At 44.0% G+C, this 21,564-nt stretch overlaps 4 protein-coding genes across 4 annotated transcripts; all 4 read right to left on the reverse strand.

Annotated features, from left to right (window-relative positions):
- Nucleotides 1-991: 991 nt before the first annotated feature.
- Nucleotides 992-9,888, reverse strand: katnal1 (katanin p60 subunit A-like 1). Its single transcript, XM_079169833.1, has 11 exons — nt 9,824-9,888; nt 9,094-9,267; nt 8,761-8,921; nt 7,584-7,752; nt 7,352-7,479; nt 7,133-7,238; nt 5,642-5,800; nt 5,413-5,539; nt 5,044-5,178; nt 4,220-4,346; nt 992-2,242 (listed from the first exon to the last, which is right to left on the reverse strand). Exons 1-11 carry the CDS (start codon nt 9,827-9,829, stop codon nt 2,044-2,046), a joined length of 1,491 nt encoding a protein of 496 aa, XP_079025959.1. The 5' UTR covers nt 9,830-9,888; the 3' UTR covers nt 992-2,043.
- A 723-nt stretch (nt 9,889-10,611) lies between these two features.
- Nucleotides 10,612-13,082, reverse strand: LOC306704245 (ras-related protein Rab-33B; the record flags this gene model as incomplete). Its single annotated transcript, XM_079170507.1, has 2 exons — nt 10,612-11,908; nt 12,828-13,082. 2 exons carry the CDS (start codon nt 13,080-13,082, stop codon nt 11,462-11,464), a joined length of 702 nt encoding a protein of 233 aa, XP_079026633.1. The 3' UTR covers nt 10,612-11,461.
- Nucleotides 13,083-13,921: 839 nt separating this feature from the next.
- On the reverse strand, nt 13,922-17,839 carry kbtbd7 (kelch repeat and BTB (POZ) domain containing 7). Its single transcript, XM_079169583.1, has one exon. The coding sequence runs from the start codon at nt 17,525-17,527 to the stop codon at nt 15,656-15,658; it is 1,872 nt and encodes a 623-aa protein (XP_079025709.1). The 5' UTR covers nt 17,528-17,839; the 3' UTR covers nt 13,922-15,655.
- A 1,462-nt stretch (nt 17,840-19,301) lies between these two features.
- Nucleotides 19,302-20,526, reverse strand: LOC306704004 (uncharacterized protein; the record flags this gene model as incomplete). Its single annotated transcript, XM_079170215.1, has 3 exons — nt 19,302-19,536; nt 20,191-20,354; nt 20,506-20,526. The coding sequence occupies 3 exons, from the start codon at nt 20,524-20,526 to the stop codon at nt 19,302-19,304; spliced, it is 420 nt and encodes a 139-aa protein (XP_079026341.1).
- Nucleotides 20,527-21,564: the final 1,038 nt, after the last annotated feature.

Here is a 21,564-nt window from a genome sequence, read left to right on the forward strand (position 1 = left end):
ACAATAACAGAGTATACATTCACATATACAGTACATATATATACATTTAAAGTAATCCTCCCACAGTGTAACACAAAGTTTGAATTCTAACCCCGAAAAGATAAACCTAATTCTTATGAGTGCTTACTGACCCGTCCCATCCAGGTCTCGCTGGTCCCGAGGGCCAAGTCTCCGTCCCCTGTAAGCATGTTAAAAAAACACACGCACCACTTTACACACTCAAACTCTGCATCCACCTCTCTCACCTGTTGGAGTCCTGGTTCTCCACCACCTTCAGGCCCTGGAGGACGTCTTCACCACGTCCCTGGAGCCCACGCTGCAGTGAGATCACATGGAGTCCTGAAAGGAGGTCTAGAGAACTCCAGGAGTCACTGACATGATTACAGGTAAAACACATCCAGATTCATCAAAGGACAAGCGGTCAAGAGGGGTTGATTATTTGAGCACATGGAAGAGTTCGGTGTACCATTTGTCGTACATTTGAAAAGTAGTAAGAGGGTAAAGACATTTCAAATGTACTTCTGTTGACCTAGAAAAAAGTGTCCGAGTGCTACAGAAGAAACACAGAACAATAAAGGAAGTATGACAGAGTGCATCTCACAAAGTAAAGGGTGCAGTGTACAGGTTTCTATTTCTAACACACTGAGTCCCTCAATTACTCTATAGCCAGACAACTGATCATAAGAATAAACTATTTTGTGAGTTTCAAGTATTTTTAATGTCTCGTAACCCATGTCACTGGTTTATCCAAAATAATATCAGATAATCCCAACTCAAGGTCTTTTCTTCCCTGAGCTGTTAACACCGCCACATGGGCTTCATGGACTCTGCTCAGTTGTCATGGAGATGTAGCGGCGATGATGTCATCCGTAGCGCTTTTAAGACTCGGAGTAATTCAGAGATCCAATAAGAACCTGAGTAACTAATCACTTCATTTGGAGGGCGCGAGGTTTCACTGTATCCTTTAATAAACATTCCACGGGTCCAGCGGCCATGTCGTTTTAGAATGGCTACATTTGTTTGTTTTAACACAACTAAAATCAAAAAACAAATATTAAAACCAAGAAAGAAAAAAAGAAAACAAACAAACACATAACCAGACACTATAACACAAAACATCGTGGTTCTTCAAGTGTGTTCAGTCAGTAGTAGGTACATTGAAGGAATTCAAAGTGCTGAAACATAAAGCTCGCTAAGACAAAGAAACAACAGCGCATCACGACGCCTCAACCACAGTGATGATCACCGTCACCATGGCTTCAACTCTACTGAGAGGTTCCACTACAGCTTTTGCAGGTTTTACTGGATAACTTAGAATTTACAATTTAGTGTTTGTGAGGAAAAGTTTTTTTATGTGGGACGATGTCCTGTTGAAGGTCCTCTGTTGTTTTGGTTGTAGTAAGATTTTCCAATTATTTCAGGTCTCCTAATACAAATACTTGTGACTGCTGGTTTCTGACAGCAGGGTGTGAGACTTGCTGCGAAATTATTCTTTTTACTCTCGTTACATTTTTTGAATGAAACTCGCCCACAAATGGGGAAATAAACGGTACTCTTAATCCCAATTTTAGGGTTGTTGATTATCCAAATGATCAAATCTCACCAACGCTCACCTACTTGTAAACAGGTGGCGTTCATCGAATTGAAACAGGAAAGCAAAGTTTGGGTTGAGGATAGGAATACGCAAATGTTCCTGCACGAGACATGTAAGTGAAACGCTCCCTGTGTGGGTATGAGGCTACATTTTACATTAAAACGTCCCCTTTTCTTCCTTGGGTCGATTGATAGTCTCTACACGGACAATTGTGTGGAAGCAACAATGAAGGGGGGGGTTTGAAAGGGCAGCCACTGAAAGTTCTCATCACGCTCTCTCTCTCAAAGTCTTCTGATGTATAATCTTGATCCCTGATGCGCTGCCAGGTTCACACACTTGAGTTCACTGCGCTCCGTGACTCCCAGAGCCCTCTTCTTCGAGGCTTTCATCATTTTCAAAGTCCTCCCTCTGATATTCTGGTCCCTCTGGGGTCTGAGCGGTACCGTTCTCTACACTGACCCAAACTCAGCCATCCAGGATTCGTACTTTTGCAGGTCGGCGGCGGAGACGGACTTGGAGATCTTCTTGAGCGTGAGGGTGAAGTCCTCCATGGTCACGGGCATCTGCAGCTCGTCTTTGGACAGAGCTCGGATCTCCTCGGGGCTCAGGCCTTGGATTCGACGACGCATCGCCATCATAGACGCATCCCTGAAGTAAAGACAGGAGCAGAGGACGGTTAGCGGTGTTCAAACACGCATATACACAACACCTCTGTTTTATTTAAATACGCTCCCTAAAACACACTTTGTGATTTCCTAGTTAAAGAGTTTTACTCTCGTCAAAATGGATGGAGTCTCTGCTGTGATCACTAAGCAACAGCTGGCTGAAATCCTCACACTCGCACACACACACACACACACACACACACACCCAAGGTCAACGAAACAAAGCAAGCCACAGATGAGCAGAGACAAACTTGAACAACATGGCATACTTGTCATTCCAAGCAGAGCAGTAGAAAGGACTGAAGCAAGGACAGGCTGGTGAAGAGAAGTCTTCAACTATTAGAAATAACGTTCAGAAATATAACCAGTGCATACTTTATAATAAGCGTTGGTGTATCTGTTTACATCTCGGTGCGGGTCACCAGCTACTATTGCTGCTTTTGAATGTGTATCTGAGCTTGTGTCGTTTTGGGATGGATTTAAGAGTGTGATGATAAAATCTTTGCAGATACAGAGAGCTGGTTAGTGATAGACAATAAGGGAAGTGATGCTTTGTTCACAGCCACATGTAAATACCGGCTCATGAAGACACGTTATCTGTCTCTCTCACGCACACACAACACACACTCTATGGCTGCTCTTTTAATGTCAAAATCAGAATGGCTGTTGTGCACACACTGTTTGAATACAGTATGTGTAACCTCTATAGTCACACCTCAGCTCATGACGTTACATCTATATTCTAGGCTGTAGTATTTCCATATATGATTTACAAGATCCCATTTCTGTGCATTCAAAGCTGACGTTTAATGTCTCCCAGTTAGATCAACACAGGAGAGAAAAGCCTCATCACTGCTTATATATGACAACATCACCTGGAGGATCGTCTCTACAGGGTTTAGCAGAGCAGTTTTATTTACAAGTAAAAATCCAGTTGGAAAAAAACAAACTTGCACTTTTGTTTGTAGGGTGCGTTCACAGCTACACGGTTTAGTTCGGTTAAAACTAACTCGGCTCCGTTTGCTTTGTTTGTACGGTTGGTTTGGGCTGATGTGAAATCTGTCAATGGAACCCTGGAGCGGACCAAACATCTGAACCGAGACCGCCTGAAGAGGTGGGTCAGTAAAATAAATCCATCTGCTGATGGTGTAATCTGCTCAGGAAGTGATCTTTTAACTGATCTGTATCAGGCCATGTACAAAACCTATTTATGCAAATCAACAGGTTTGCATGTCAGCGCCGGTATTTTCCCTGTTTAAAAGCTGTGCTTATATCCGACTCTGTGTACTTTGTCAGTTCATTAAGTCTATTGTCCATTAAGTCCAAGTGTTGACAGCGATCCCACAGCCATCAGCCCTGAGTCATTACTGTACAGACGCCTGGTGTCCGTGTGCTCCCTGACGTTCACACCATCATCTGTGAGCACGTGAAGGGGCTTTGGAACAGTGTTGTCTCTACCTGTTGGTCATTATTCATCATCATCATCATTGGATCGATTTACAGTCTAATAACACCAATACTGCTAATCATCAGTTATTTCTACGTGAGGTCTTTGTGACTCTAAATATAAATATCCTCATCAGAAGCATTAAAGTGCTGCATGAACTTCTGTCATGTCCCCTTGAGAGTCCTGATGATGCAGGATGACGATCACCAGAACTGTCCAATCACACAACTTCATGTTAACTCCTCTTGGTTCATTCGTAAAACGTCAGTGTGAACAGGAACCAAAGCAGAACTAAAATGCAACAGTGTTTAGTCTTTCCCTTTGGTCCAGACCAAATGAACCGGACTACAGGTGTGAAATCCTCCTTAGAGAGTTAACTTGAGACTCTTCAGGTCTCTGCCGCGACATAAGAATGTTATTTTAACAGGAAGTGATGGAAATGAAGGATGAACTCATTAGCAATTCCTGGATTGTATTATAATTTCGCATACGTGCACACACAACCACACACACCTGCAGACGTTGGTGATGTCTGCTCCGGAGTAGCCCTCAATCCTCTCAGCGATGAGGTCCAGGTCCACGTCAGCAGCCACATCCACCTCTCTTAGGTTGATCTTTAGAAGCTCAACACGACCGCTAGCTACACACACACACACACACACACACACACACACACACACACACACACACACACACACACACACACACACACACACACACACACACACACACACACACACACACACACACACACACACACACACACACACACACACACACAGATATTAGGATTTATTGTGTCCAGCCTCGGTTAGACCACTACGGTGACCATCGCTCTAGTTTGTTGTGCAGTTAGCAGTGATGTAATCAGGACCAACTAAACCGAGACCAAGTCATGAGCTAGACCAGTTTATCGAGACCGAGACAAGACCAAGACCTTGAGGGGTTGAGACCAAGTCAAGACTGAGACCAGCGAGTCCCAGCTCTGTTTTTTTAGGGAGCCAATTTTATTGACATTTCCTCCCAGACAGCTGCAACTTCTTCTCCTGTGTCCCGCGTTCACTCTCTGGGAGTGGGTGTGAAGGGGGGCGGGGATGCGTGACCGTCATCAACAGTAAGAAAATGTGTTATTGTTGCAAGTTATTGGTTACATTTGAAGCAGGAAGTTTGACATCCTAACACACACAACAAACACTTCAGACAATAGAGTACTATCCCACGAGTTGTGGTCGAGACCAGTCTATAAACAAACGAGACGAGACCTTCAAAACGTGGTCTCGAGACTCGAAACTGATCTACCACAACAGCGGCAGTTAGCCTGTGGGTGGTGAGGTCACCTGTGGGCAGGGGGATGTAGATCCTCTTCTCCAGACGCCGTCGTAACGCCTCGTCGATGTCCCAGGGGAAGTTGGTGGCGGCGAGGACCATCACCATCTTAGAGGGGTCATCGTTATCCAGAGCCCCCCCCACGCCTGGTCACCAAAGCACACACAAGGAAACGCATGTTACCATTCGTGTGACAGTGAATGTGTTTCGGTTTAATACTGCGCTTTACACAGCTCTATTTTATGTTGAACTCATTCAGTTTTCATATCAACATGTGCCAAATGCCAAAAGAAAACAGGTCATTTCTTTTTCTTGAATGAACTCCAGAGAAAACCACATCAGAAACCTTTTCATAGCTTCACCTTCTCTGCTCCACTCACCATCCATCTGAACTAGAAGCTCGGACTTGACCCTGCGGCTGGCCTCATGTTCATCAGACGTTCCCCTCCTGCCACAGATGGAGTCTACCTCGTCTATGAAGATGGTTGTCGGTGCATAAAAGCGGGCCTGAGAAAGGAAAATAGTTCAGGAGACCCGTCCTCTGCAATATAACAAAACATTTTGATCTTCTGTCTGATATTGAGACCAAATACATGCACGGGAAGTTACCATTTCGAACAGCAGGCGAACAAGTTTCTCTGACTCGCCCCTGTATTTGGAGGTGAGGGTGGAGGAGGACACGTTGAAGAAAGTAGTCCCACATTCTGTGGCCACAGCTTTGGCTAACATGGTCTTCCCCGTCCCGGGAGGGCCGACCATTAACACGCCCTGAAACAAAATGTGACACGCATAATAAACAGACAGCACACTGATGCAAAGCTCCTCTGTAAACACCAGGACTGCTACTGCCGCTCTGATGTCTGACATTCATGCTTCTGGTTTATGTCTGTTGCTATGGAGATTACATAAAAAAAGTACCAGTGACACAGGCCATAACACTATGTGTAATTGTCCTCTCTGCTGCCTCAGAATCCACAGCTACTTTACCTTCATCCTTTGTCCTATAATAAAGTATTAATCCTTCATTTTACCGCACTTTCAGTTATATGAGGAAAGGCTCCAGCTAACGAAGTAAAGAGATCAATTATACACGCATGTATCAGACAAATGAAAGGCGCTGTTCTGCTGTAAAACATAACTAAACGTTTAAGTATTGAGCCTCACATGGCGGGGCCTGAGGGGCAAGAGGACAAGAGGCCTCACATGATGAAGCTCAACAGAGGCCGGGACAGAAGAGAACTCCCAGTCATGTCGCTACTGAGAGGCAGCGTGACTGAGCGGCCCATTTAATGAAATATGTTACTGATGCAAACCATGTAAGCATTAAGGATGTGTGATTACCTGAGCAAGAGAACGGCGGGCTGTTGCACCAGAGTCGACTGTAGCTTAGTTTGTGCGCAGTGCAGGACTTATACTAAATCTTTGTTGCACCGTATGAAGTTAGTTATTACGTAGAGTTAAGACAGATTATAAAATGTACATCTCCCGTATTCATTATTTACCGTTGTCATAGCAGATGTGATCAGATGTGATTGATAATCGTTGAATCACTAATGAGATAACAAACAGGTGGGAAAACAAATCATTTTCACCAAATACCTCAATATTGAAGCAATATTGTAGGGCTGATTTTAGAGGAGTAATCATCAGTAATGTGGTTTTAACGACTAAGTGGGTGAAGGCAATTAATAGGAAGGCTAGAACAGTCTGGTAAGTTCAGAAAATGACATCACTTTACTGTAATGCAGCCTTTAAAACTCGGAAAACACACGCTGACCTCTTTTCATTAAACATCTCTTGTAGGTGTTTTACTTACTTACTTTCTTTTTTTTCTTTGAAAGATTGTATTTTGTATTTTTTGTTACTACGTTGCAGTTCGTGTTGACTTCACACTCTATCTTTGTGTTTACCTTTCGTTCAGCCGCAGGACTCAAAACATGACCTGCGTGTGACAATATTTTACTGTAAGCCAATACGGCTGCATGTGAAAAGGCCGTTAGCTGAGCAGAATCTACATTTATTTTATCTTTGAGCGCAGAACAATGTGAACTGCTCACTGGTAAAAAACGTGTGTGTGTGCGTGTGTGGGTGTATGTGTACCTTCCAGGGGCGGCGGATGCCCTTGAAGAAGTCGGGCATCCACATGGGCAACACCACCGCTTCCCTCAGCAGCTTCTTAGCGTCTTCCAGGTCAGCAATGTCCTCCCTACAGATCATCCAGAGAACTCAGTCAGCAGTGCAAAGAAACAAACAAAAACACACTGCCCTGACAGCAGAGCGTGTAAAGGAGTGTGGAAGAAACAGTGAATGCTACCACACCAGTGCACGTTGGGGTTGCGGGACACAATATCTCTCTCCAGTGAGTCCACCAGGTCGCTGTCATATCCCGTGCCATCAAACTTCCTCTGCTCTCCTTCCGCTGATGCATCTCCTACCCCTTTCTTCCCCTGATGAAGACAAAAGGAAGGGTCACAAGATTTATAAAAACAGGTGTTTTGACTCGTTTCTTAAGTATCAAACTCATCCGTCTATCGGTCCATTTGACTCTGACCTTATCGTCTTTGGCCTTCGGGCCTCGGGCGTCTTTGGAACCCTGCCGGTCTGGTTTGGGGTTGGCCTGACCGCGGCCTCCTGGACCCGCCCCTCGATGCTGCAGACCAGGCGAGTCCTTCCTCTGCTGCTTCGCCGCACTGTTGGGGCGCTTCACCACAATCACATTCCTACAGAGACACGGGAATACAGCTGTACACATGAGTGATAGTAGGACACATCTGCAGATAGAAACATCAAAGATCATTTGCGAGGAACGAGGAACTAGTGGTAATATCATAGCGAGCCGATCTCCTCACAACCTGCTCCGCTGCTTCTCTGTGGAGATAAAGCTTGATATGTGCACTTTAACAACCAGACGGTAAAAAAAAAAAGCGAGTCACATTGTGCCGGTGGAGATGAAACAGATTATGCAAAATATGTCTCTTTGTAGTTCAAAGTGCTTCCTTATGAAGGCGTTTTGTTCTACAGACTCTCTGGGTAGCGTCAACAACAGTCAGTTCTGCCAGAAGGTAAAGAAGTCCCCTGGATCAGCGCCTGAGCAGGTGGCTGAAATAAAGCAACCAAAGTACCAACACACTGACATCATGTTCCCAGTTCTTTAATCCCACATAGAATAAAATAAGAAGCGGCAAACAGACAGACAGACAGTGTGGAGGAACTTTTTCAGCTTTCAGTGCATATTATTATACAGAATTAATGGTCGTACATGTGCTTCTTGGAGATGTATTGATATTATCCTGAATGAAAGGGTTTCACGTGTATGTGACAATAAAATGGTAACGTCTTAGTATTTCAGTTAGCTTTAGTGTATTTATAAAATAATATACATATACAAATCAGATGGGGCCAGACAGTGGGCATTTATTTCAAATGTTCTTCTCTTCAAGAACACAGTGTGACGCTAAATAAATGCTGCTCTGTGATTTTAAAGAAATATTTTGTTTTTGCTATCAGACACATTAGAAACATCACCATGAGTCTCAACTTAAGTAGAAAAAAAGATCCAAGCGATTCTATTTTGTAGAGGTGAGCCCTGCCCGAAGCCCACAAAGGCTTTGGGTCAAAGATGTAACTTCCACACACACACACACACACACACACACACACACACACACACACACACACACACACACACACACACACACACACACACACACACACACACACACACACACCTGTGCTCTGCAGGGGTGGGAGGGGGCCACACCGCTGGATCCTCGGGCCTCTCCTCCCATTGAGGGGCGAGAACGTCAGCCGGCTTCTCCGACTTAAATCTCTCGAGCGTTCCCATGATGCCTTTCACCTGCTCACACTCCTCAGTTAGTTCCTGCCTGACCTGGTCACAAAGCAGAGTGTTGTATCAGCACTGCACCACAGAACACCCTACTGAACATTACAGCAGCTGTAAAACAACACAGGGTTTAGAGTGAAGCTCGAATGTCCAGCATTCAATAAAGAATTAACAAAAAGTGTAATAACTGGTGTAAGGGTGGCGTTGGTGAACTCACCTGTTGCCATTTGACTTTGAGTGCAGGGTCTCTGAGCGACTGGCAGTGCTTATGGATCTGCTGAATGACGCCTTGGTAGTACACAATGGAGGAGTCATAGTTCCCCAGCAGAGCATACTCACGACCCTTCTTGGCGTTGTCACATATCTCTGCCAGATTCATGCTGAATAGCAGCTAGAAGGCGAGGGAGAGGACAAGACATGCGGGTTCAGTGCATCACCGAGTACTGTGAGACAATGGGTTGGCTAATGCTGCCCAGTAAAACCATTTTACCATTTGTCATTCAAAACCACATTTTCAACAATGTGCTCGATGACCTCATTATTAATCGCGCGTTACTTATTTACAGGACGGTGCAGCTCGGAAGTCAGATGCCTGTCGGACATAAGAGACCTGCTAGCAAACACCCGGCAAAGCATGTCGGTGAAGCTAGCTGATATCAGAGACTGTGATTTTAAATTACCAGTCTTTTTTTATCGCAGACAGTTCACCTTCGTTTCAATTAAGGCACTATTTAAAAAAGCTTCTTTTCTACATCCTTATACATTTCCGATGTTAGCTTTTGCTAGCTTGCTGCTAGGCCACAGACAGAAAACAAAACAAATCGTGTGGCAATAAATAACGTAAACGCTACTTAATCCTCCCAGTATGGGTTAAATGTGCGTGTAGACAAAAGCAACCTAAAGGATATTCTTAAACTACATTCAGAACGTGAAGATAATTCACAAACCTGCATGAAAAGCTCTTTTTTGTTGTTCTTTTCTAATCAGAGGTCCAGTGTTGAGGAGTGTTACCATGGCCGCAGAGAGACGCCGCGTGAGGAATACAGGCGGCTCGATTACTGTGCTGCATTCACGGACTCGTTGCAAGGTGGTAAATATGACACCCTACTAAGTGATCAGCGATCAAGGTTGACATTACTCTACCAAAGCCTCGCATACAAATGTGTTGTATTGATGTAGTACGGAGTTTGATCTCGTTTCGGATATTGCATTAGTTTTCATATTCCATTAATAACATTAACAGTTAGCGTACGTTGAACTAGATAATTGGCTAGTTTACAGGATTTATCGAACACATCATCGAAGCTAGACCTATGCAAACGTTGACCATTAGTCGTCGCTAAAAAGCAATCAAATATTGCAAACTGGGATGAAGGCATAGGATGGAGCTGAGGCAACTGTCTCTTCAGGCCGTTCTGGAGCTTTCAATCAATCATATCACATGATCTTCATCAGCAGATGATTGCAGATGTTCACATTTCCTTGTTTTTTTTAACACCTCAAGGATTTTTTTGTCCATGTTGGCTGACTTTTTACTGTCTTTCAGGCTTTATAAACAACCAATACAATAAAATACAGTCATTTATTGTATCCTTGGTTATGTGTAAGTATTTATGAGTACATTATGAGCCTGAGACGACAGCTGCATCATCACACTAAACAACACCGACACACCAGAAGCCTCAAACATTTTAAATCATCCCAATGAAACTACTTTTATTGATTTGCAGCGTAACATTGTCACAGATCTCCATACTTTTAGAAAGTGTTTGCATTATTGTACACATGCAAAAAAAAAAGTATCCGTTGGTTGTGATTTTATCTCATATCATCAATACCTTGCATACGGCAGAACAATTTCCAAAGACAGCCGAGCATGTGTTCACTCATGCTTTTCAAGTGAACCACGTGGATTTGAATTTCGTCCCAAAAGACAGCTACATTTTGTCATTGGGGAACTCTAACAGGAGAACTGTGTGGGCGGATGAGCTGACACAAAGCTGGTTATGTTCATATTTATATTTCAGAAACACATTCAGCAACAGCACCAAAACTCATGCAGCATTTATTCCTTTAAATAACTGAAATATCACTTTAAGACATAACTTAAAAATGATTGCACGGTTTTCTTCACAGTTTCAATTCACCTCATTGGTCCGCTTCTTTACAATGAAATCGGTTTTGTCTCTTAATTCACTGTCTGCGTTGAAAACTGTGGATAAGCTGTAGTGCTACTGGACAGCTGATTGCATATGATTTGTCTACGTGTTAAAGTGCACTCTGTTCTTTGACTCAAAGTGATTTTATGTGCAGTCACAAATATTTGGCATACCCCCCATTTCCATTCATGCTTTTCAATGAAATGTTAAATTATTTTTGTGCAAACGCATAGGCCCCCACTGTCACAAGCTGTGCCTCGCAGCAGGCAGGCAAAAGTGTAAAACCGTTTCATTCTTTTCTATCTCATGATCATAAGAGGCCTTTCTGTGTTCAGCCTCAGGCTTTCCTGCAGCACCGTTATCGATCCAGGAGGCTGTGATGACCTGCACGCTCTTGAGTAACATCCACACAGGATGCAGGTGACCTCAGCACTGACAAGTCGCCGCTTCCTGCTCTCTCTGGTCCCACAGCCGCCCGACGCCGCCCTCACTCGGCTGCTTCAGTCGCAGCGGTTTGTGGCTCTTCAGTCTGTAAGCCAGAGTCAGAAAGATGGCGTCCACGTGCTCCTTCTCAGCGGGTTCCTTGGCCGAGGTCTCGAACAGCGGGAAGTTGTAGCTGTCGGCGAGGCACTGCGCCGCCGTGGTGGGGACCTCCCGGCGGTCCCTCAGGTCGCACTTGTTGCCCACCATAATGCGGGGCACCAGGGGCCCCACGCAGTGCCGGCTGCACTCCTCGATCCAGTCGGGGACGCTCTCAAAGGAGGAGAGGCTGGTCACGTCGTACACAAAGATGACGGCGTGGACGCTGCGGTAGTAGTGCTCCACCATGCTCTTCCTGAAACGCTCCTGACCCGCCGTGTCCCAGATCTGCAGCTGGCAACGGAAAAACATATTAATATGACTGAAAAATAATTCCTAAAGAGTAAGGCCGGAAAAGAAGAAAGCTAAACATGTGTTAGTCCATCTCACAACACATATGGGCACACTACTGTTACTGTCACATATGGAAAGGGCTCAGTCAATTCTTAAGCATTGTAGTGTTTTAACAAATGATGCATTTGTTGAGAGTGGGACTATTTTCTGCAACAGATTAACACAAATGTGGTACATTATTGAGTATGATGTATGTGGGATTGACTAAAAAAAAACCTACTGTGTGGTAGTGAAGGGAACCTGGTCACCTAGTGCAACATTGTGAGCTCAATGGTGCGTTTGTATTAGTTTTTGATCTAACAATAAAAGGCCTATAGCACAGCTATAGCACAGCTATAGCACAGGCTGTACAGACTACTGTGAGTGGCTTTTTCACAGAAGTTAAGGTAGCAAAAGCACAGGTGTATATAATGAAATGAATGATGGCTGGACATTTTCTTGATTTCATGTGCTGCCACTAGATATCTTTCTTTTGTTAAATACTGTTGTAATATGAGGGAACAATGTGTCTAGCAGATTAAAGGGTTAAAATCGTGTTTTTAGGTATTTTAAAATGTCCTCAGAGATGTATTTCACAGTGATTATGTATCTTATTGGGAGATGTATTTTACAGGATTTATGTATCGTATTGGCAGATGTAACGGTTGTTAGGCCTTTTGTTTTGTATAGCTGCACTCCCCAAGCACAGCCTGTAAATACCTGTAAATAAAACAGACCTCAGGTCAGACTGCGTCCACTTATGAACCGTAGCTCAGGCAGCTGGCCGCTTTAATGTTGTAGATAAATGCAGGTGTGTATGTTTGTGTTTTTTACATCCATTAAATGGATGCATGTGTGACCGTCTGTTGGTCCCACCTACCTTGATACTCTCGCCGTCGAGCTCCAGCGTCCTCTCTCGGAAATCGACCCCGATCGTCGCCTCCGGGTTTTTCAGGAAAGTGCCCCCGCAGAATCTGTACGTCAAACACGTCTTCCCCACGTTCGAGTCCCCGATGACTATTATCTTGAAGATCCGAGCTGGCGCGGTGTCATGGTCGCGGTGCGAGGGGAGCTCCGAGGAGTCACTTTGACCGAAAACGGTGTCAAATTCCCCAGGTTTGTGTTCTATTGCCATCGCTCATCTTCTCGCGGTCTGGATGTGAGCGGCACTGAAACCTCGCGAGAGAAAACGTCACTTGAGTCACATTTCAACTTTATTGAGAGAAATAAAGAAACCCAAAAATCTACGTCTTTGGTTTCCACACATATCTCACTCTTCTCTTGAATGAGTTTACCAAAAAATCTAAAAGTAACAGGTTCTTAAAATGATACAGAAATATATTTGAGGAAACAAATTAATTGCCTTCCTATTCTCAAGTTAAAAAAAAAGATATTCGTTGTAAATTCTATTTTGATACTCAATGATTGATCTTTCATTTAATTAATCAATGTTACTTATTTCGTTTGTTGTGAATTAATGAATGACGTTTTATTGTAATATATAAATTTGTGTTCATACTGTATTTATTTGATTTATTTTGATTTTGTTATGACAAACAAACACAAAAAAACATTTATGTGCCACTTCCTGTCAGTTAGCAAACTGTCAGATTCAGTTTCTGAATAAATAATAGTCTGTAATACACATCAAATGAGGCTTTTGTTTTCCCCGCTTTATTGCATGCTGTGAAATATTCAGAAAACAGAACTTTGTTAAAACTCTCTAATGAAATCTAAATGTGAAACTTCAGATGCTCTCATCTTCATCCATCCCCCTGTAGCCTTCAGTGTCAACATGTAGTGGCAGTATAAATACTTTTATACTACAATACTTCTGAAAAATGTACTGTGTTTTTATGAGTCATACACAACCTTGTTAAATACATTTTTGGAGAAAAAAAAAAGACAAATTCTCCTCTGCGTTGTGTTTGTCGTGTTTATTTGACACAAAACAGTTTTATAATCCAGACCATGTGTTACCATTGACAATCACCCCTTCACACACATGCACAAAACTTAAAAATGTAACACTTCCATTATCCAGCATATAAAAAGGGACAACAATGAGAACTGCACACATTTACCAGTTTATTAGGAACCGCTAGCAGAACCTAACTCAGCCTCATACAACAGCCCTGGAACTAATCCAACCTCTGAAGGTTAGAGTTGTATTAACTGTTTTACACACGTGGTGATTCAGCTTGATGGTGATTTTGGAGGCTGTAGTGGACATTGTTGCACCAGACTGAGAGGTGATTCTAATATTTTGTCTTCTATCGATGCGAGCAGACACATTATAAACCGGTCTAATAAACTGGTAAGTGAGTGTGTGGGGAGGACGATGGCTTTGCAACAGTTCCACTACATGCAGACAAAACGTCCTCAAATTCAAACGGATCATCAGGACAAATCAAAACACTCAAAAAACACTTTGTGGAACATTTGGATTCCTGATTGAAAAATAAACGTTAAGTTAAACATCATCGACAAGAAAATGCATACGTAGGATCCATAAAATAGTTTGAAATAAATGTAATAAAATGTATAATTTGTGTTCACTCAAACCACCTAATTTCTACTACATTAAAAAAAGTAAATAAATCATGGCATACGGGCTTTTGCTGAAGCCTAAACCTGAGTGAGCGTACAAAACATTGGCTTCAGTAGTTTTCACAACACTGGCTGTGTGAGTGTGTGTGACGTCTTGATGTGCATCGACAACATAAAAAATAAAAAAGGACAGGAAGTTTTTAAAGCCCTGTAAATGACTCGTGTTAGAAGTCATAAACGTGAGGCACTTGAGCTGCCGGATGTCCAAAAAAAGTCACAGTCACGATTCTGCACCAATCATAATTTATTCACGCTAAATAAAATCTATATTTCAGTCACAAACGTGCGTCTTTATACAGCACATCCCAAGCCCCGCCCGAGCATCACAGGGGCCCTCCACCAATTAAACACGTCAAAGTCAATGTGCTAGTCATGGGCAGTACGACTCAGCCTGTGTAAACACTTACCTACAAAGGATTGTGTAGCTCTGGAGGAGCATCGTCAAGTAAAAGCAATTTGCATTATGGCAGTGGTTCCAAAACTTTATCCCCCTTAAGAAATAGATTATATTGTACTATATTAACTCAAGAGCAAGATAGACATCTTTGTATTTTGTATTGTACCGATGTGTTTGCATGTTTTTCTAACCTTGTACTGTTAAATGTCATTTTGCTTCCTACGTCAATCTCTGCAGCCTTGACAGAATCAGAGGAATCTTAAATTGTTCCTCTGGGTTTGTGCATCTACACTGCAAAGGCTCATTTTGGAAACCACTGCATGATGGGAAATGTAGGATGACCTTAAGGACAAACCCTCAGAATAAAACCACCTCTACTGCTTTGATTTTTGAAAGTGCAATGCTACATCTCTGGAGTAACCATTCACTCTGCTGTTCTTATTACTGTGCTACATTATGACTGTGGGCGGAGCTTATTCTGTCTTTTGTTTGTCTGAAACAAACTCCCCTCCCTCTCTCCTTCGGTGAATGCTCATTAGCCGGACAGGAGACGAGAAAGACGTCCATGCGAAGTCGAGATTTTGACGGATCAGTGCTTCTACTGTAAAAGGCCGGCTTCTGTGACCTCTCCTGGCAGACGGAAGGAACCCTGTTCAATCCGAGAAATCCTAAATAAGTTAAACTTTTCTTTGACGCAGCGACTACCAGTTCTCGTCCGAGAAAGAGCTGGAGCTGCCGGAGTCAGAGTCGGCGTCCGTCAGCCCGTCGAAGTCCCAGTCGGCGCTGGAGCCGCTGTCGTCGTCCTCCTCTGTCGAGAAGCTGTGTGCGGAGCCCAGGCACGCCGGGTACACACGCGTCGAAACGCACACAGGCCCCAGGGTGGACACATACACCGCCATGATGTTCTTCCAGGCGTCCCGGGCGGGGTCGTACTCGTGGATGAGGACCCTGTTCTTGTTGTGCTGCAGCAGAGTCTGCGTGAGGAGGAGCAGCTTGCTGTTGTGCTGGATCACCTGGTAATTCAGAGCGCGGCTGTCGATGGGTATGTCGCCCAGCCTCTTCCACTCCCCTCTGGCGGGGCTGTAGGCCTTCACCACCGGGATGTCGCACACGCACACGATCTGGTCCTGATACACGCAGGCCTTGTGCAGCTTGTCCCTCCTCAGCGAGCCGCAGTGGCGCCAGCGGTTCCTCTTGGCGTCGTAGCAGAGCATCCTCCGTTTGTTCACCACGTACAGGTGGTCGTTCAGCGCCACCACCTGCATTTTGCCCAAAGAGTGAGGCAGAGGGGCCACAAACGTCCACTGGTCCCTCTGGACGCTGTAGCACTCCACCTCCTTCAGTCTGGCGTCCGTCACGGGATTCCGTCCTCCCAGGAGGTACACGTGGCCATTGAGGTAACCCATCCCGGAGTGTATCCTCCCCAGTGGCCTCTCCGCCAGCTCCTGCCAGCTGTTGAGCACTGGGTTGTGCAGCCAGAAGTGCTTCGAGAGGTGAGAGGCCAGGTACAAGTTGTTATCAGGCGCGGCACAGGCGATCAGGGACTCCATGGTGGAGCGCTTGTAATCCTGACTGCTGAGGTCCTCTAAAGGAGGAGCCATGAAATACAGGTCCTCCGAGTAAGGGTCGCAGCACATGATGTTGTCGTTGGGTAGGCCGAAGAAGAGGATCATCTCTTTCGCGCTCACGCCCACCCTGTGTTTTGGCGCGTCCAGAGCCGCGGGCGTCCCGCAGCAGTCCTCGGCCGAGCCGTTGTAGAAAGACGCGAGGTATTTCTCAATCAGAGGCCTGGCCATGAGGCCCTCCAGGTAACACTTGTCCCTCTCCGTGAACAAGTTCCAGCGCACGCACTTCAGCGCCAGCAGCGCGTCCTCCCGTCTCAGCGGCGCGTTCGCCTCTATCCACTGCAGGGCGGCAGAGCACACCTTCCTCTCGCAGTCCACGTCCAAGGTGTCCAGGGACAACATCTCCTTCAGCTGCGTCAGATCCAGCTCGCAGAGCTCCCCTCCGCTGCACACCTGGCCAAAGTTCCTGGCTATGAAGGCTTGCGCGTTCTCCTTCAGTCCAGGGTTGTCGTACGTGTCGGCGAATTTGAGGATCCCCACGCAGTTGGAGAGGTCCAGCCTCCTCGTCATGAAGCCGGAGCAGGCTTTCCTGATGTACTCCAGCTGGAGCATGTTGGCCGCCGCGTACAGCCGCTGGACGTTGCCCTCCGTGATGGTCACCCTGCCCGTGTAACAGTAGTCGATGATGACGGACATGGACTCGGGGTCCACGCCGCGGATGACCACCCTCTCCTGCACGCTCTCGTTTAACCCCCCGGTGAACATGCTTTTGAAGTAAGGGCTGGCGGCGGCGAGGACGTTGCGGCTACACAGGAAAAGTGGGTCAATGTCACCTCCGGCCGAACCCCCGCTGTGCTCCAGCGACTCCTCGTCACACTCGACCCGGATAGTAACGTCCCCGAGCAGCCGGCAGTCGTACAGTGACTTCAGCTCGTCCATCAAACCCCGCGCGTGATTGACGTCCTCCAACACCTCGGGACCGCCGAAGCAACCCAGCGCCGAAGCCATTGCTGCAACTTCGGGCGAGCAATTTGCTATTTCACGTCGGCGAAAAGTGTCAAATAACCCGCTGCCATGCGGTTGACATACTCAACAGCGCGAAAGAGTCCGTGCGCTGACAACCACACATCCGTTTATACGAGAAAATCAAACGGGTGGTGAGAAAAATAGCCTACATTACCAGCTGAACGGTCGCCCGTGTGTCTCGGAGAGCCGACAGTTCTCAGCCTCCAACCGGTCATAATGTCGCGTTTACATCAGAGATGAACCACATAGTATTCACCGAGTCGCCGTGACATTTGTCTTTGATTTTTCCAGTCAACGCTGATATCTGTTTTGGGTGAAGGAGACGGCCAGGCTCTAGTGTCAAACGGTCTGGGGGTTGGAGCCATGTAGAAGTCCATGGTGGAAACTACATTATCCGGGAGAAGTTGCCAAAATAAAAGCCCATTTCGTGTATGTGTTGCACAGGGTTTTCTTTGTTTCTATACATATCCAATTCAAAAAGTCATTGAATGATTATCATACTAGAAAGCAACGTTTGTCACTTTCCACTAATACATTTAGTCTTTTTAACCCAATATTTTCTTTTTTTTATATCTTACTTTGAAAGTCATCTTACTCGGCTTCCGCTCTGGCTGCTCGTCACACAACCTTGCTAAGAACAGCTTCGCCGTTCTGATTGGTTTGTCTAACTGGGTCGATAAATGTTTGGTTCATTGATGCAGGTCAGATGCATAATAATAACAATAACAACAACAATAATAACAATTATTAGTATTATTAAAACTACTGCTACTACTACTACTACTACTACTACTAATAATAATAATAATAATAATAAAAATGCTCACTAATTAACACCCTATTTCTTGCTTCACTATGTAGGCTACAATGATAATAATACCCCTTTACTGTCAGATGTTCGTTTAAGCAGACTGAGTGTTGACTATCGATAGATGCACATAAACCTCCTCTCTATAGAGTAACTAATAACATTAGCCATCCAATACTATCCAGTGTTCTTGGCCCTTTCATACACACCTGCATGACTTGTAGCAGAGACAGTTCAGAAAGAGCATCTTTGCTTGTAGCCAATATAAAGTAGCAACCACACCACAACCTTAATTAACCAGTAAACAGTAAAAGTTTACTTGCATATTGTATGTCTGTTGTCCTTTGCTGTTTATATCTAAATATAGTTTTCATATAGTTTTAAGTTTGCTTTTCTATCTGTTTTAAATTGGATTGTTGTCTTATGTCTATATTTCTGTCCGTATGCATGTTCATTTCTCATTCTGATTCTGTAATGTGGGCTTTTTGAACCGGTCACAACTGTATGTGCCTGCTACTAAAGGGATTAGTCGATTAATTCAGTCAGCAATAATTTAAACCGCTGATTAATCATTTCAGTCATCATGCAAAAATATCAAACATGTCCTGCTTGCTGCTTCTCAGATTTGAGAACTTACTACCTTTCTCTCTTTTTGTTTATCACTGCAAATTAAAAAGTTTTCGGTTTTGTACTGTTCCTCAGAAAAAACAAGTAATTTGAAGAGTTTAATATAAAAAAGGACATTTTTTATAGAATAAAAGTAATTAAAGATGGAAAGTATATCAAAGCTTTAGTTTTCTTACAAGACAAAACGTGTCATGACTATATATACATGGCATGCTTCTCATTAGTTTCCTCAGTGACATGCAGTACATTTATTTCAGATTACACTGTGCAGTATAGCCCATTTGTAAAAACAGCCACAGCTGTGTGCACGTTCCCCCAGCTTCAAGTGACTCTGCGGTTGAGTTGGTTGATCCTGCGCAGTGCGTCTTGGTTGTGGATGGTCTTGTGGACTGTGATGAGGAAGGGGAAGGCCGAGGGCAACTCGACCCTCTTGCTCAGCTTCTGGTGGCCCCAGTGGAGGCAGCGCAGCCTCTCTGCCAGGTCCCGTCTGCCCGCCCGCTCCAGCCCATCCTGCAGCAGCTTGGTCTTATTGGGCTTGTCCCATGACCTCTCATACCTGTGAAGCAAGATGGACGCCTGAGCGGAGCTGCAACGATCAGGCGATCAACAGAAAAAAAATAACCACCAAATATTTTAATAATCGATTCATCGTTCATGCAAAAATGACACAAAACACTGTTTCCAGCCTCTCAAATATGAAGATTGCCTGCTTTTATATCTTATTAAAATTAATATCTTTGGGGTTTGGACTGACAAAACAAGACATTTTCAAGACATCCCCTTGGACTGGGATGGACATTTTTCAGTATTTTCTGCCTTTTTCTTGATCAAATTCGATTAATCGAGCAAATAATTGTCAGATTAATGAAAATAATCCTTAGTCGCAGCCCTACACCTGAGAAACATTTGAGCCCAAGGAAGGGTCCAGCATACAGTCGATGATAGATATAGTGCTAATATCTTATAACTCATAATAAAATATGACATGAGAAGTCCTGATCACCTATATGATCAATTCCTGTCGCGTTTAGGTACGATTTGAAACAAACAGAATACCCTCCTGGTTATAATATCAATTATCTCAGGAAACACCTGTGTACGTTGAAGTATTAAGTTAGCATAATGAGACTTTAATATACAATATCTGCACACTCTAAAGTGACTAAATCTTACCACAACGTCAAGTCACACACACACACACACACTGTACCAGCTTTCCAACATGGTTCTAGCCTGGACGCTCCTCTCAGAAGATTTGGTGCGGAACCGGCCGATCTCGGTTCTGTTGAAGCCAAGCTCATACGCCAGAAATGTCCACTCAAAACCAAGCTGCCTGGACATCTCCTGCAGTGTCTTCAGGTTGATGACGGCATCCTAAAAATTGCACAACAAAAAAGACAAAATGCAAAATCCCCTGAAGATAATGCCTTTAAAAAAAAGGATGCGTTTACTGTAATTAAGGTGTCAACGATAATCTGATTTAAGGTACATGAATGTGAAAATAGTCAAAACAGATTACATGTACCTCTTGTGCTTTGTTGGGCATTATTTCAAATTCCAGAAGGTCAGCAGAGCAAGGCACACGCTGAATAACTGTCTTCATAAACCTAATTTAAAAAAGGGATCTTTTGAAAAAGAATAAGTCTGCACAAATATTAGCGGTTGCTGTATAATAAACAATACATTTACCGTCCCAAATTCCAAATAGCAGTTCCTTCACCCTACGGTATGCCAAACATGAGCGTGGTTTGAGCGTTACTGGGGAGATTCATCATCAACACACTACACTCTGTTAAACATTAGTACCTTTAGCTCCAGGATCCCCTGTGGAGCCAACAATTGCCAGGTCAAAACAGTCAGACCAGTCTCTCCAAGTAAACCTGTGTTTCTGCCCCGTAATCAGAGTGAAAGTTTCCCGTTATATTTTACAGAACTCAGTAAAGCTCATCAGTAACTGGACTAGATTGGATTTCTGTATTTTTAATTGGGCATCTTGCCCCATTAAGTCAGACCGTTTAGAGAAACTGGTGACAAATGTTCTGATTTCAGTCAAAAATGATAAGGCGATGCTTTTTTTAAACCATTGTTTTTAACATAAATTAATCCTTTTAAAAAAGCCAAAAACTCGCTCACACTCTCATAAATTACATTGCTGACTAATAATATGACAGTATGTCATCTTGTCGCTGTCAACAGTAACAATGCCATCTACAGTTGGTAAGGAATACATTTCTTCTCATACTTTAAACCCTCAAGTGAAGACAGACTTGAAATATGTTTTTTGAAAGATTTTTATTCACTTGAAAAATTCACATCCTCTTTAAAGTCTTGCCATCCATAAAAAGCGTCAGGGCTCTTTGTGCAATATCATTGCAGCGATTATGTTTGTCGAAGAGCATTCAAAATCTCAGCTCTTATGTAAACAATAAGGGAAATAATAATAAGGATAACGTGTGCACACTTACTTTAACCAAGGTCATACTTCACTTAGGAAACACTATAATGTGTTAATCAGAGCTCTGATCAAAAGTGCTGCGAGGTCCAGCCAATAAATATAATATGAAATACACTACTTTTCAACAGG

Source organism: Pholis gunnellus, assembly GCF_910591455.1.
Source record: "Pholis gunnellus genome assembly, chromosome: 12".
NCBI classification, from domain to species: domain Eukaryota; kingdom Metazoa; phylum Chordata; class Actinopteri; order Perciformes; family Pholidae; genus Pholis; species Pholis gunnellus.